The 13,578-nt window shown below is 36.9% G+C and overlaps 1 protein-coding gene across 1 annotated transcript in view; it reads right to left on the bottom strand.

Moving 5' to 3' along the window:
- Window positions 1–3,705: 3,705 nt before the first annotated feature.
- Window positions 3,706–13,578, bottom strand: part of TMEM167A (transmembrane protein 167A) — a 34,161-nt gene continuing 24,288 nt past the window's right edge. The window contains exons 3-4 of the mRNA XM_024734376.1: window positions 12,507–12,541; window positions 3,706–4,762 (exon numbers count right to left, since the gene is read on the bottom strand). Coding sequence (XP_024590144.1) covers window positions 4,692–4,762; window positions 12,507–12,541 — 106 coding nt within the window. The 3' untranslated portion in view covers window positions 3,706–4,691. The remainder of the gene's footprint in view (window positions 4,763–12,506; window positions 12,542–13,578) is intronic.

Consider the following 13,578-nt stretch of genomic DNA (forward strand, 5'->3'; position numbering starts at 1 on the left):
CACTTTCACTCAGAATCAGATTTCCACCATCTCTGGAGGGAATTCATGACTTCACATCTAAAGCAAGTCATTAGACTCTTGAAGGCTCACTCAAAGAAACAGCAATATAATAGATTGAACAGCTTTAAGGTGCAAAACAATATAAAAATAAAACTTCCCCAAACCAACCTCGACGAGCCATGAATTAAAATGCAGGTAAAACAAATTGAAATATTTCTCTATTCCCATCTTACTCAAAACATGGCCATTTCAATACTCTAACCAACCCCCTAAAAAACCTTTCACTCACCTGACCATAGGACAAAACTAGGAGGCTCTTGCAAGTTCACTTTGATTTTTATTACATACCACAGACATATGCACTAACCATAGAGTAGGATGATTTTTTGTACTCTCAAAACCACAGGAAATATATTTCCACCTACCCTTTTTTTTCTGATATTGGAGTGGCATTTCAGATTACCATTTTGGGACTGGTTGAGGGCAAAGTAAAAGAAACTGTGGAAGGCAATGTATAGATTACATAATCATGAAGCTATTTTTGGAAGCTAGTAACTTGCTGATTGAGAATAACAGGGCTGTGCAATACTCACAATGCTGATATTACACAAGTACTTATATTTTGTACATCTACTGTTACTGGATACCAAAGAAAGCAGAGGGGTCCCTAAGAATCTTCCGTTCTTGTTTTCAGTTTCCTGTGATCCAGTACTTCTCAAAGGTTTTGAAAGGAGCACATGTCCTTGTTTATTAGAAATCTTTTCTGTGCACCCAGGAAATGCAGAAATTGCAACAACCCTCGCTTCTTATGCACATGTGTGCTTTAACAATCCTGACTACTTTTGGCACTGATAGAGTATGAGCTACTCAGAGTTCCTGAAAATATTTGACCTGACTGGTAAGTTACCTTGGCTTTATGCTAAGCAGATGCCTCTGGAGAGGACAGTAATTTATTATTCTTGGTCCAAAATAAGGTTGGCATGGATATATTTAACCTTGTTTACACATACACCAAGGGAGAATTTTAGTTTTATTCTTGAATTTTTTTGTCAGGCAGGAGGAAACATACTGAACTTCAATTCTGAGGTAGATAATAGATAGCAATGAGAAAAATACAAGACCCTCTAGGATCTAACCTCTCTCCACCTTTCTAGGCTTATATCGTAGTGTAGTTGACCCTTGAACAATGTGGGGGTTACGGGCGCTGACCGTCTGCGCAGTCCACACTCCAGGGATATCCTACAGTCAGCCATCCATAAGCGAGGTTCCGTAGCCACAGATTCGACCAACTTGGGATCATGCAGTACTGTAGCATTTACCACTGAAGAAAACCCAACATATAAGTGGAGCTGCACAGTTCAAACCTGTGTTGTTCAAGGCTCAGCTGTACTCCCCAAGTGGCTGGCACGACAAGCTAGGTACTGATGGTCCATAATATACCCCTGGTGCTTTTGCATATTGCTCTTAAATTCAGCTTAAGCCTTGTTTCTCTGGAAGGAAGTTCATATCCCTGACTGAGCTGTCACCTTTTTATTTTCTTCTAGAATCCTGGTGTTATCTCAATAATAAATGCTATCACACTGCACTTCATATAAAATAACCTAATTTCTCTCTCACCCACAACATTATGAACCACTAGAGGGAAGAAACTGTGTACTTGTGTTCAGTGATAATAGATTGAATGCACTCTCTTAATGCCTCTTTAAAATGCTGAAATATAAATATTCTATTTATAAGTGGTAGGTCTTTTTCACAAAACCAGGCAGAGATCTGTTCATTTTTGACTTTGTGAACTTGAAGAAGTTACTTCACTGAAATCTCAATTTTGTCCTAGGTTAGAACTAGACTGATCTGCATTTTACTAAGATGATGGTGTCTGTTACAAGTTACATATTACTACTTTTCCCAGCATAGGACTGTTTTGAATCTGACGATGTAAGAACATTCAGGATAGTAGTGTCTGGCACGGCAGCATAGGCATTAACAAAATACTGGACTTGAATCTAAACTTTTTTAAGCCACAGAGGGAATTCAGCAGACTATGTCTTCTTTTGATTGAACATCTTTTAAGACTGCCTGGAAAGAAGGCATGCTCCTGCCATTGGCACAGCTGAGGCCAATCAGGAACTAAACATCAGCACAACACAAATTCCAGGCAAGATGGAATCAAAAGATTTTGGAGCCAGGAAGGAGCTTAGGGAGGGTATTTGAATCTAGCAAGCTGTGGACTTTAGTGCCCATCATCCCATCTGGCCTTGCACCAAGACTGTGACAGAGGCAGTCCATCTGATGTTTAAATTGATCCTTAATCCTCTTCTGCATCTTTCCACCTTGCAAAGACCACAAGAGGAATATCTGAATATTCTGTGGGCTTAAAACTACCTACACCGCCCTTTGGGTTAGAGAATAGGATTTAGTGGTAATTCTTTGAAAAAAAAATACATTAAAGAAAATGCTCATTGGGCTTCCCTGGTGGTGCAGTGGTTGAGAGTCCGCCTGCCGATGCAGGGGACATGGGTTCATGCCCCGGTCCGGGAAGATCCCACATGCCGCGGTGCGGCTGGGCCCGTGAGCCATGGCCGCTGAGCCTGTGCGTCCGGAGCCTGTGCTCCGCAACGGGAGAGGCCCCAACAGTGAGAGGCCCGCGTACCGCAAAAAAAAAAAAGAAAAAGAAAATGCTCATTGCTTTTCTTCACAGAATCTTGTGTCTTTCACCACCTCCCAAAGAGCTTGTGTTTCAAAAGGTCAGAATGTCTGGGGTCAGAAATAAGCTGCTTCCTATTCTGTTCAGCATCTACACACAGTAAAATGTTTATATGTTGCCACAAATTTTCCAAAAAATTATTTCTTCCTCTACTTTCCACCTACCTCCTCTGAAATGCCAACTTAAAAGAAACGTCCTAGAACTGATTATCTAGAATAGTCCTCCCTTTTTCATATTAGATTTGTGTTAGTATATAAAAAATTAGCTGATATAGCTTTTGGAAAGTCTAGTTGGCAGCAGAGTTGGACAACAGATGGCCATTCAAGAAACTAGACCCAGAAAGGTGACTTACTCTGCATGTATATTCTGATAAGAGTCCTATTTTGGGGATACCCTGAAAATCCTTGACCTAATGCAAAGCCCAAGAGACAGTGCAGAGTAGGAACAATTATAACCTGATTAACCTGTTTAAGGCAAAATATACCATTTTAAACCAGCTATAGATAAGCCAGAAATGTACAATAAACAAATATACTGACAGCCAAACAGCAGCTTTTATCTTTTGCAAAAAAAAAGCAGGCAACGTGTAACAAGATTTTCTTACATGTTTCCTAGAATTCTAAGTACTTTAAAGTGGTCCTAAAAATAGGTAACTTTCAGTTCCATACTTTGTTTCTGCAGAAACAGCTACTGGCAGGCTCATTTAAAAATAATTCTAAACAATTTTTTTCTTAAAAAAAAAGTTTATTCTTTTTATCTTTATGGGGAATTAACAGCCGACAACAATATCTAATTAATACTATGTATAATGGGCAATTTTTAGTTAAGAAGTTCTCCTTCGCTTTGAAACTTTAACTGAATTTTGAAATGTTAACCATAAATGTGTAATAACTGCTCTACTACAAAATTTATGTCACATTTCCAATGTTCCTCTTGCCTCAATGAAAATTACTGAAGGTCCTCCTTTATCATCAAAGCTCAAAGACATTTATGCCATGGCATATGGTAAGTAGATGTGAAAACGTTTATCATCATGTAGTAAGTTACACAAGATTCCAGTTCAAGTTGATAGGCAAAACATAAACTAGGTTTAAAGTGCTGTATTAAAAAACAAAAACACAGTTTGCATTTTGGGGTAATTAAAATGTAGAGACCTAACACTAAAAAGAATGAAAAACGTGTGTAAGATTACCATTCCGTTTAGCTCTTTTTTACTCTAAACATGTAGTCTTATTCCAAAAACAACAGTTAGCTGGTCAAATTTATGCTTAAGACATTTATCCATACTTAACCAGAGGTTTCAGAGATGATAACACCAGTCAGGTATTCTGAATTCTTTTATGTTAAATAGGAACATTTTCTCAATAGCACTCTTAAGTCACTTCTCATTTATCTTCCTCCTTAAGAACTGCATAGGCTTGTTTTAAATAGTTTAAATACCTGTAATAAACTACAGTTTGCTAACAGTAGAGGTACTCTGGTTAATGCTCAAAATGATGTGGCCAGAGGAAAAGCAAGCATTATTAAATATGAATGCAGTCCTTACCAACACGAATTGAACCTTTTTTTTTTTCAATAAAAAAGCTAGTCCAAAAAGTCTCATTCTATAAAGATTTATCGTTTCCAAATCACGGTGAAAGGAACTTAAGTAATTTACCAATTTTGTTTTCTCCTATGTGCCTTAAAGATACCTCACTAAAAACTGGTATCTGACATAACAGAATGACATATGCAGAATGTAATATTGCAGTGACAGTACTGAGGTTGATTGTTACAGACATATTTAAGCTCTGAGTATTAAATGGTTACATCCTAATTATATAGAACATTGGTCCAATAACAAAAATAGAGAACAGCAGCTGAAAATTTATCTCATTCAATGTTCAAAGATAAAAGGGTTAACCACTCTTTCCATTATTTTCTGCAGATAAGTCCTTTTTTTTCATATTTAAATCTGATTGCAACTGAATTCTGGCATTTTTCCAAGCTACTGTATGAAGAGGATGCTGAAGGCCATCACAATACAGCATACCGCAACATAAGGACTCTTCCGTTCACCTGTTGGAAAAAAGGTAGATATATTCACGTTGATTAACTGAGTGGTTAGCAGTAAGGTTATTACTTACTACAGGAGAGGGGCATATAAAAAACCAAGATAAAATTCTTGCCTATGAAGCCCATATATTTAGGGGCAGGGGTGGGCAAAACAAACTACATGCAACATAAAAGTGAGTATACTCCAGAATGAGCTAAACTATACTGATCTATTTCTAAGACCACCTCCTTTTCATGCCTTTAGAAAACCCTTCATGAGCCATTTCAGTGTCACTGCATAAACCCAGATATTAAAAAATATAACACAGAATGTAGGCTAAAGATCCAAATGAAATTATCTCAAAACTCAATTAAAACCAAAGAAACATTGCTTGTTTTTTCCCTATAAAAAAGGGAAATTTCCACCTATAAAAAGAAATTCAACATAGTTTCTAGCCATACTTTTTTCTTCATTGATAGCAATTCATGACAATTATAAGGGGTAAAAAATAAGCATTCCTAGATGAAAATAAACAGAGGGTGTTCAATCAAACTGCATTTAAAAAATCAACATAACGTAGAATGCTTAATAAAAACATAACAGAGAAAACTAAACTATTTCTGAAATGGATTTCATATCAAATCTTTTACCGTATAATTACTCTGGGTTAGAGATGTAGAACTTAGAACAACCACTTCTGTATTAGTCAATTTTCACATGTGTTTAAGGAGTGTTTGTTTATACTTGGAGACTTTCCTTTGCATGAAGTAGATCTGGAGTTGGCTTGTGAAACTCTTATAAACAGAGATCCTGTAATTGTGAGCTAACTCAAACTCATCTTGTTCTTTCCTGTTTCTTCAGTAATTGCAAGGCTGCACAAAGCACCAGGCATTTTTATGCTGCCTTGAGGGCACATAAGAAAGGAAGAAGGAAGGAGAAAGAGTGATGTGCTACTTCTAGGAATAATCCTGGGTATGTACCTGGTTCCTTTACAGAGATGGTTTATACTCACCTCACCTGTGTTTTTCTGTGATGTTTAAAGTAATCTTTTCTAGTAACTAAGTTCCATATTTCACTAGCAAGTTCAGTTAACTACTTCTGGAAAATGTCAATCTTGACCACTCTTATCAACTAAAACCTTGAAGGTCATCTTCATTTTCAGAGCTTCCTCACTGAGATCATAGTGATACAGTCAAAAAGTTTATATCTTTGTTCAATGGTAATATTCACAGAAGACATTACACACATACACATAAAATAAACATTTGGTGTTTTTCTGAAAGGTTTTTCTATCCGTAGACATTTGATGGACTATATTCCAGCTAAAGGAAAATCTAGAAAGTGAGAAAATACAGTGTTTTTACAATATTATCTCAACTGGAAAAAAAAAATCTTTTGAAACTAAAAAATACCGTGGTTCCTCATTTTTTAGCCATGCTGATTGTTTCAGGGTAAAAAACTCAAGTTATCCAACAAAACAACAACAAAACAATCAGACCAAAATTTCTGGTAGGTCTCATAAGGAAGCCTGTCACTCACCACAGGGCTAGATACTCTCACTGTCTAATATAGTCTTCTTAAACACTAAAAGAAGAAACTAATATTGTCCTAAATTACCCATCTGCTGGAAATTAATTTTTGAGGAAGTTCTTCTCTTCCTCATCCTCCAACTTAGAATGCTATAATTTACATATGGGTTTCATTTTCCCGTTTTTAATTTTCTTAAAAGAGACTGCCATGTGGTAGAGGCTAAACATCTTTGGTTGAACTTGGGTAAGAATGTTACTTCTTGTCTGGTCTTAGGTCTCTGTAAGTGAATGTGAAACAGTTGCTGTAATGTGATGTGTAACATGATAAGATGATTTGGCTGGGCCTTTTCCCATTAAAACTGTTCCTTTCTTTGTGGATATATTCTGTGTCAAGATAAGAGAGGAGCATGTGGTTGAGAAAGCAGCGTATCACCATCAACATTTTCTAAACCACTTTGCCAAAATGAAAAGCTAATGCTTTCCACATAACTGGCAAAAATGAATAACTGAACCATTTAACCTGTGGTATTCATATAGTCAAGACAGGAAAATGGAAATACATGGGCAAGCAAAAAAGGGCACAGTTTATAATCAGACATAAAAATAGGTAGTACTATAGGATAACATGAAGAAAGCTATAAACTAGATGTCTGAAAACTTTAGCTATACTTTCAAGTAAAAATTGTGAACAAAAGGATCACCTGGATTGGCTACTAAATGGACTTGTACATCGTTTTCTAATTTATTACACAAAAGATGGATTTAAAATACCTTAATATTTTATTCATGAGCTAGCAACTTTAATGTTAGTATGACTCTAATCCAGTGATATTCTCTACTTCCTCAAACTGTCTTGCTCTTCCATATGTTCTCTCTCTTTTTTTATTGAAGAATAGTTGATTCAATGTTTCAGGTGTTCAGCAAAGCGATTCAGATAGATACACACACACACGCACACACACACATATATTTATACATATACTCTTTTCCAGATTCTTTTCCATTACAGGTTACTACAAGATATTGAATATAGTTCCCTGTGCTATATAGTAGGTCCCTGCTATTTATCTATTTTATATATAGTAGTACATATCTGTTAATCCCAATTTCCTAATTTATCCCCTCCCCTTGCCCCTGCCTTTCCCCTTTGGTAACTGTAAGTTTGCTTTCAATATCTATGAGTCTATTTGTTTTGTAAATAAATTATTTGTATCATTTTTTTTAGATTCCACATATAAGTGAGATCATATGATATTTGTCTTTCTCTGGCTTAATCTCTAGATCCATCCATGTTGCTGCAAATGGCATTATTTTACTCTTTTTTATGGTTGAGTGATATTCTACGACTGCAATGAACATTGGGGTGCATGTATCGTTTCGAATTATGGTTTTCTCTGGATATATGCCCAGGAGTGTGATTGCTGGATCATATGGTAACTCTATTTTTAGTTTTTTAAGGGTTCTCCATAGTGGCTGCACCAATTTACATTCTCAACAACAGTGTAGGGGGGTTCCTTTTCTCCACACCCTCTCCAACATTTATTATTTGCAGACTTTTTGACGTTGGCCATTCTGACCAGAGTGAGGTGATACCTCATTGTAGTTCTGATTAGCATTTCTCTAATAATTAGCGATGTTGAGCTTCTTTTCATGTGCCTGTTGGCCATCTGTATGTCTTCTTTGAAGAAATGTCTATTTAGATCTTCTGCCCGTTTTTTGATTGGGTTATCTCTTCGATATTGAGCTGTACAAACTGTTTGTATATTTTGGACATTAATTCCTTGTTGGTCACATCATTTGCAAATATTTTCTCCCATTCCATAGACTGTCTTTTCGTTTTGTTTATGGTTTCCTTTGCTGTGCAAAAGCATGTAAGTGTGATTAGGTCCCATTTGTATATTTTTGTTTTTGTTTCCATTACTCTAGGAGTCGGATCCAAAAAAATATTGCTGCGATTTATGTCAAAGAGTGTTCCGCCTACGTTTTCCTCTAGGAGTTTCATAGTATCCAGTCTTAAAATGGATTAAACACCTAGATGTGAGTTTATTTTTATGTGGTGTTAGAGAATCTTCTAATTTCATTCTTTTACATGTAGCTGTCCAGTTTTCCCAGCACCACTTACTGAAGAGACTGTCTTTTCTCCATTGTATACTCCTGCCTCCACTGTCCTAGATTAATTGACCATAAGTGCGTGGGGTTTATTTCTGGGCTTTCTATCCTGTCCCACTGATCTATGTCTGTTTTTGTGCCAGTACCATACTGTTTTTGACCATACCCTTGTAATAGTCTGAAGTCAGAGGGCAAGATTCCTCCAGCTGTTCTTCCTTCTCAAGATTATTCTGGCTAATCGGAATTTTTGTGTTTCTATACAAATTTTTAAATTATCTGTTCTAGTTCTGTGAAAAACACCATTGGTAATTTGATAGGGAATGCAACTGAATCTGTAGATTTCCTTGGATACTATGGTCATTTTAACAATATTGATTCTTCTAATCCAAGAACACAGTGTATCTTTCCATCTGTTTGTGTTATCTTCAATTTCTTTCATCAGTGTCTTCTAGTTTTTGGAGTACAGGTCTCTAACCTCCTTAGCTTTATTGCTAGGTATTTGATTCTTTTTGATGAGATGGTAAATGGGGAAACTGTTAGAGCTCATCAATGAATTTGGTAAAGTCGCAGGATACAAAATTAATATACAGAAATCTGTTGCATTTCTGTACACTAACAAACAATGAAATATCAGAAAGTGAAATTATGGAGACAATCCCATTATGTTCTCTCTTTGTAGTTTACGTGAGGTATTCTTACCAGCCTGTTCCTTAGCGAGATTACTTTTTTCCTTGAGTGACCTGGATCTTGAAGCAAGGAGTTTGGTGTATATATATTTACATTTACCATTAGCTATCAGCATTAGCCCTTGAGGGTGCTTTTTTGTCTCTTTCTCTCCCTCTTCTTGGTTACTTTTGAAGGGCTTAAGATTTCTTCTGCTGTTTCAGGGTTTGCATTGGGACTCTGCAAATGTGATCTAAAAGCATCAGAAAATACTATGTCTTGGGGAGATTGGCCAAGATGGCGGAGTAGAAACACCCTGAGCTCACCTCCTCTCACAAGCACACCAAAATCACAACTAACTATTTGCAGAACAACCATCAATGAAAAAGACTGGAACCTACCAGAAAAGATCTTCTACAACCAAAGACACAAAGAAAGAACCACAAGGAGACAGGTAGGTGGGGAAGACTAGCTGTATAGTGAAGTCCCATACCACTGGGTGGACAACCCACAAACTGGAGAATAATTACATTGTAGAGATTCTCTCAAAGGAGTGAAAGGTCTGAGCTGAACATCAGGCTCTCCAGCCTGGAGGTCCTGCGCTGGGAAGACGAGCCCCCAGAGCACTGGCTTTGAAGGCCAGTGGGCCTTAATTTCAGGAGTCCCATAGGACTTCGGGGAGAGAGACTTCACTCTTAAAGGGCACCCACGAAGTTTCACACATTCCAGGACTCAGGGCAAAAGCAGTAATTTGATAGGAGCCTGGGTCAGACCTACCTGCTGGTCTTGGAGAATCTCCCGGAGGAACAGGAGGCAACTGCAATGCACCCTGGGGACATAGACACTGGTGGCAGCCATTCATAGAGCTACTTCTGCCATGGGGACACTGGTGCTAGCAGGCGCCATTGTGGAATCTTCCCTCTAGCTTATTAGTGCTAGGACCCAACCGTGCCCTGGCCCAACAGTCTATAGGTGCCAGTGCTGGGACACCTCAGGCCAAGCAACTCATTCAGTGGGGACAGAGCCCCCACCCATCAGCAGACAGGCTGCCTTAAGACCCCTTGAGCCCACAGCTGCCTCTGGACATGGCCCTGTCCAGCAGGGTCCCAGCACCCAGTTCCCCAACCAGTGGGCAGGCACCAGCCCCAGAAACTCCTGGAGCCCAGCCCTGCCCTCAAGGAAGCCTGCTTTAGCCTCTGGACCAGCCTCACCCATCAGGTGGCAGACACCAAATGCAAGAAAACCACAATCCTGCAATCTGCGGACCCAGCCTGCCCACACCTCCCAGTAGGCCAGACCCTGCCCTGGGACCAGTTGGGACATGGTCCTGCCCACTAGCAGGCCAACACTAGTTTCAGGACACCCTGGACTCCATACAAAACTGTGTCAGGAACCGCTTCCCACCCCCGCTCAGTGGTGCTGGGGAAACAGCTACATGTAAAAGAAAAGAATGAAGTCAGAATAGTTTCTCATACCACATATAAAAATAATCTCAAAATGGACTGAAGACCTAAATGTAGGACCGGAAACCATAAAACTCCCAGAAGAAAACATAAACGGAACACTCTTTGACATAAATCATATTTTTTTTGATCTGTCTCCTAAAGCAAAGGAAACAAAAGCAAAAATAAACAAATCAGACCTAATTAAACATAAAAGCTTTCGCACAGCAAAGGAAGCCATCAACAAAACAAAAAGACAACCTACACAATGGGAGAAAATATTTGCTAATGATATGACTGATAAGGGATTAATATACAAAATCTATAAACAGCTCATACAACTCAATATCAAAAAAACAAACAACCCAATTAAAACTGGGCAGAAGACCTGAATAGAAATTTTTTCAAAGAAGACATAGAGATGACCAACAGGCAGATGAAAAGATGCTCAACACTATTAATCATCAGAAAATGCAAATTAAAACCAAAAATGAGATGTTATCTCACACCTGTCAGAACGCCTATCATCAGAAAGAACACAACAAATGTTGCTGAGGATGTGGATGGTGGTGGGAATGTAAATTGGTGCAGCCACTGCGGGAAACAGGATGGAGGTTTCTCCAAACAGTAAAAATAGAGCTACCATATGACCCAGCAATCCCACTCTTGGGTACATATCCGACTAAAACAAAAACATTATTTTGAAAAGATACATGCACCGTAATGTTCAAAATAGTATTACTTACAATTGCCATGATATGGAAGCAACCTAAGTGTCCATCAACAGGTGGATCGATAAAGATGTGGCATACACACACACACACACACATACACACTCACTCTCTCGCTCTCTCTCTCTCTGTCTCTCTCTCTGGAATACTACTCAGCCATAAAAAAGAATGAAATTTTGCCATTTGCAACCACATGGATAGACTTGAAGGTTTTTATGCTCAGTGAAATAAGTCAGTCAGAGAAAGACAAACACTGTATGATATCACTTATATGTAGAATCTAAAAAATAAAACCAAGTAGTGAATATAGGAAAAAGTAAACAGATTCACAGATCTAGAGAACAAACTAGTGGTTACCAGTGGTGAGAAGGAAGGGGGGAAGGGAAAGACAGGAGTAGGGGGTTCAGAAGTACAAACTGTAATGTATAAAATAAATAAGCCACAAGAATATATAAGGAAATATAGCCACTATTTTATAATAACTATAAATGGAATATAACCTTTAAAAATTATGAATCACTATGTTGTACACCTGTATCTTATGTAATATTCTACATCAACTATACTGCAATAAAAAAAGAATACTGGCAAATAAAATGCATTTTAACTCATTTACTTACCAATCATTTGAGAGTCTACTATGTGCTAGGCACTGTGTTAAATGTTATTATATACATAGTGTTATGGGACAATGTATAGTATATATTGTTATCTAACCATAAACACACTTAAGGTGCTACTAATCTTATTATGAAAAGTTAGAAGATATCCACATTTACACAAAGCTCAAGTATGACCACATACATGGATTCAAAAGATGAAATAGTTCATGTTTTCTAAAAGCAACCAATAAGATTCTATGACCTAGCAGAGGGCAATTAGATGGTTGCTCAGCAAGCCTTTCATTAAATGGAAAAATCATCCTCAGTTATCAAAATGGTACACATTATACAGAATTGCATGCTCTATACTAAAGTATGTGTGCATAAAACTATACACATTTGTCTGAAATCTCCCCAAAACCAGGAATGCATAGTATTTGATATCTGAATTAGAGAGACTTTTGTCGTATTTTCCATCTCCCTGCTAATGAAGTATTATTAGCTATCTATGAAGTCTAGTTTTAAATAGTGTCAGCAAAAGAGTTAGGTGGAACTCTACAAACTACTGCAAAATGCACCTAGTTGGGAAGGCTACACTTTAAAAACTGACATATGATTTGTTTGAACACAAGTAAATTGGCCAACAATTTACAGATGAAGAAGTGGAGAGAGATTATAGATAGATACTCACCAATTCTGGCACACTTCCAAAATATACCCAACAACCTGCATAGAATAAAAAAAAGTAGCTACTGTTTACTGGGAAAGGTAAATTATTCAGAACTATATGGAGAATTTATTATATACTAGTATTTTAACTGCTGATGCTTTGCTTTAAACTGAAATGTAGTTGATGTTGAGCCACCACTTATGGAGAAAAGTAGGACACAATAATAGCTTATCAACCATCAATGTATAGAAACTGTCAGAAACTGAACATATGTTGTCTCACAGGTTAAGCCCAAAGTAAATTAATGCGAGAGCGGCAAAGATTTGCACCAGAGCTTACTATTAGAAGATTGATTCCGTCAACTTCAAGTGCTTTATCTTCAAAAGCAGAAAATACATATGCCCATTTAAATAAATGTTAACTTTGAGAAAACAGTAAATGGGAACAGTTGGTTCTGGATAAATTTTGACATTAAAAAATAAAACTCTCATACTGAATAAACTTACTTCTTACTGAATATAGTTCTTTATTTAAATGATCTATAATCATGAACTCCAATGATAGCATTTACATAACTATAACATTAAATAAGGAGGAATACAAAAATATGAGCCTATATTTCAGTGTAATATATTCAATATATTTCAACATATATATTTCAGTGTAAGTGGAAAACCCTAGTTGTTTCATATAATTGTATATGCAATTAACTAAATATATGCCATTTAAAACACATATACTCTGGAAATAAGAAAAATTAGACTAATGTCCATTTCAATTCTATGAATGAATATATTATGAATACATATTATATGGATATATCACTTATTCTGCATGCATTAAAAAATACCAGCTCAAAAAAAAGGACAAGTCATTCAATGAATAGAGATATTTGGAAAAAAACACACATTGTAGACAACTATTTTGTTGGTGTGACAAAAGAATAGAATTATAAATAGTGTTACACATGGTTACAAATCAAGATAAATTAACATTACTTATTAGGATTGGGATAAGAAAATCATAATGTTTAAATTACAGGGAAATTTATAATTTTTTTTTTTTTTGCCCAAAGAGATGGCTGGCAATGAAT

The sequence above is a fragment of the Neophocaena asiaeorientalis genome, unplaced genomic scaffold, assembly GCF_003031525.2.
Source record: "Neophocaena asiaeorientalis asiaeorientalis breed wild unplaced genomic scaffold, Neophocaena_asiaeorientalis_V1.1 scaffold184, whole genome shotgun sequence".
Classification (NCBI taxonomy): Eukaryota; Metazoa; Chordata; class Mammalia; order Artiodactyla; family Phocoenidae; genus Neophocaena; species Neophocaena asiaeorientalis.